Source organism: Propithecus coquereli, unplaced genomic scaffold, assembly GCF_000956105.1.
Source record: "Propithecus coquereli isolate 6110/MARCELLA unplaced genomic scaffold, Pcoq_1.0 Scaffold110, whole genome shotgun sequence".
NCBI lineage: Eukaryota > Metazoa > Chordata > Mammalia > Primates > Indriidae > Propithecus > Propithecus coquereli.
The window spans coordinates 2,931,702-2,933,746 of NW_012134970.1; the positions used below are offsets into that span (position 1 = coordinate 2,931,702).

At 36.8% G+C, this 2,045-nt stretch overlaps 1 protein-coding gene across 1 annotated transcript in view; it reads right to left on the reverse strand.

Annotated features, from left to right (window-relative positions):
* The window catches only part of RICTOR (RPTOR independent companion of MTOR, complex 2), a 178,247-nt gene that overhangs the window by 91,941 nt on the left and 84,261 nt on the right, over window positions 1-2,045 (reverse strand). The window contains exon 3 of the mRNA XM_012649518.1: window positions 958-1,055. Within this exon, the coding sequence (XP_012504972.1) occupies window positions 958-1,055 (98 nt within the window). The remainder of the gene's footprint in view (window positions 1-957; window positions 1,056-2,045) is intronic.

Genomic DNA, 2,045 nt, shown 5'->3' on the forward strand with positions numbered 1-2,045 from the left:
GCATTACAGAGAAATCTTTTATGAAAGGAAGAATCAATGTGGTGAACTTCATTGTTGTCTGATTTTAACAAATTGCCACACCACACAAGTGCACGTATAAGAATAGCATCTAGTGGATGTCGGGCAGGGAGGAGGGGGGAGGAGGGGACAGGTATATGCATACACAAAGAGTGCAATGCGCACCATCGAGGGATGGACACACTTGAAACTCGGACTTGAGGGGGGCAGGGGGGAGGGCAACATACGTAACCTAAACATCTGTACCCCCATAATATGTTGAAATTAAAAAAAAAATTGCCACAGCTACTCCAACCTTCAGCAACCACCACCCTGATCAGTCAGTAGCCATTAACACTGAGGCAAGACCCTCCACCAGCAAAAAAAAAATATAACATGCAGAAGGCTCAGATGATCGTTAACATTTCTAATCAGTATTTTTAAATTAAGGTACGAACATTGTTTTTTTACACATAATGCTACTGCACACTTAACAGACTACAGTATAATGTAAACATAACTTTTACATACACAGGAAAATCAAGTAATTCATGTGACTCGCATTATTGCAATATTCACTTTATTGCAGTGGTCTGGAATTATATGCTCAATGTCTCTGATGCATGCCCATATAAGTTATCAAGCAAAATAAGAAGAAAAAGGCAAAACACATATATCACTATATGAATAAAAGACTGAAATGTTAACTTCTCGGTGATTTTCTTTCTTCATTCTTTTCTGAACCTACCAAATTTTCTACAATAAGCATATGATTCTTCTATTACTCAAATACATTTCTAAATTTAAAAAACAGAACGAAACCCATGGAAGAAGCAGAGAAAAGTATTAACATTGATTGTATGCACAAGAATTTCTTTTTAATGATGGTTAAGGAGCACCTAGTAAGTATGGTTAAGGAACAGTGAATTTTAAACAATAATAAAGATTCAAGTTACTTACCTTAGTAAAGTTATTCAGATGGCCTAGCTTTCTCATATTTGATACTCCTTGCAATTTGGCCACATTTTGGAGAATCTCTCTTAAGTTATCAGAAGGATCTAGGAGGAAAGACAAGACACTTTTAACATAATTTTAAGAGTATTTTTCTAATCAAACACATAAAACATGGAGTATTAAAACGTCACAACTTCAGCTCTTGGTGTAACGTCCTACCATTCACCCCAAATCCATTCATTTAAGTGACTTCAAAGGACATGCAGATAACTCATCCAATTACCTTCACATTTCTACTTCCATACCTATGGTCCAACTCTGTATCATCATCTGGAATTAGTCAACCACAAAATCTTAAATCTTGCTATGGTTTGAATGTGTTCCCCCAAAGTTCACGAGTTAGAAACTTAATCCCCAATGCAACCGTGTTGAGAGGTAGGACCTTCAAGAGGCAATTAGGTTATGAAAGCTCTGCCCTCATGAATGAATTAAGGTTGTTATAGAGGAGAGGACTGGGTTCCTTATCACAAAAGTGAGTTTGTGATAAAAGTGAGTTCAGCTCCCTCTTGCATGTGTGATCCCTCACTGTGCTCAAGCATTTTCTCTCTCCCCCCTTGTCCCCACTCCTTCCTTCTCTCTCTCCTTACATGGGATGACTCAGAAAGAAGGTCCCTGCCAGATGTAGGCCCATTGACCTTGGACTTCCCTGCCTCCAGAACTATAAGAAATAAATCTCTGTTCTTCATAAATTACACAGCCTCAGGTATTCTGTTATAGCAGCACAAAAAAGACTAAGACAAATCTCAACATCTCAACTTTCACTTCTGGTTACAAATGTAGCAACAGGGACCAAATATACCATCCTGTTTGAATCAACCAAAAAACTGGATAAAACATACAGATGATCCCTGATTTACAATGGTTTAAGAATTTTTCAAATTTATGAAGATGCAAAAGCAACGCATATGGACTGGAAACAGTACTTTAGCCATATAATCAATCTATTTTTCACTTTTAGTATAGTATTCAACAGATTACAATAGATATTGAACACTTATTATAATATAGGCTTTATGTTATATGATTTTGCCCAA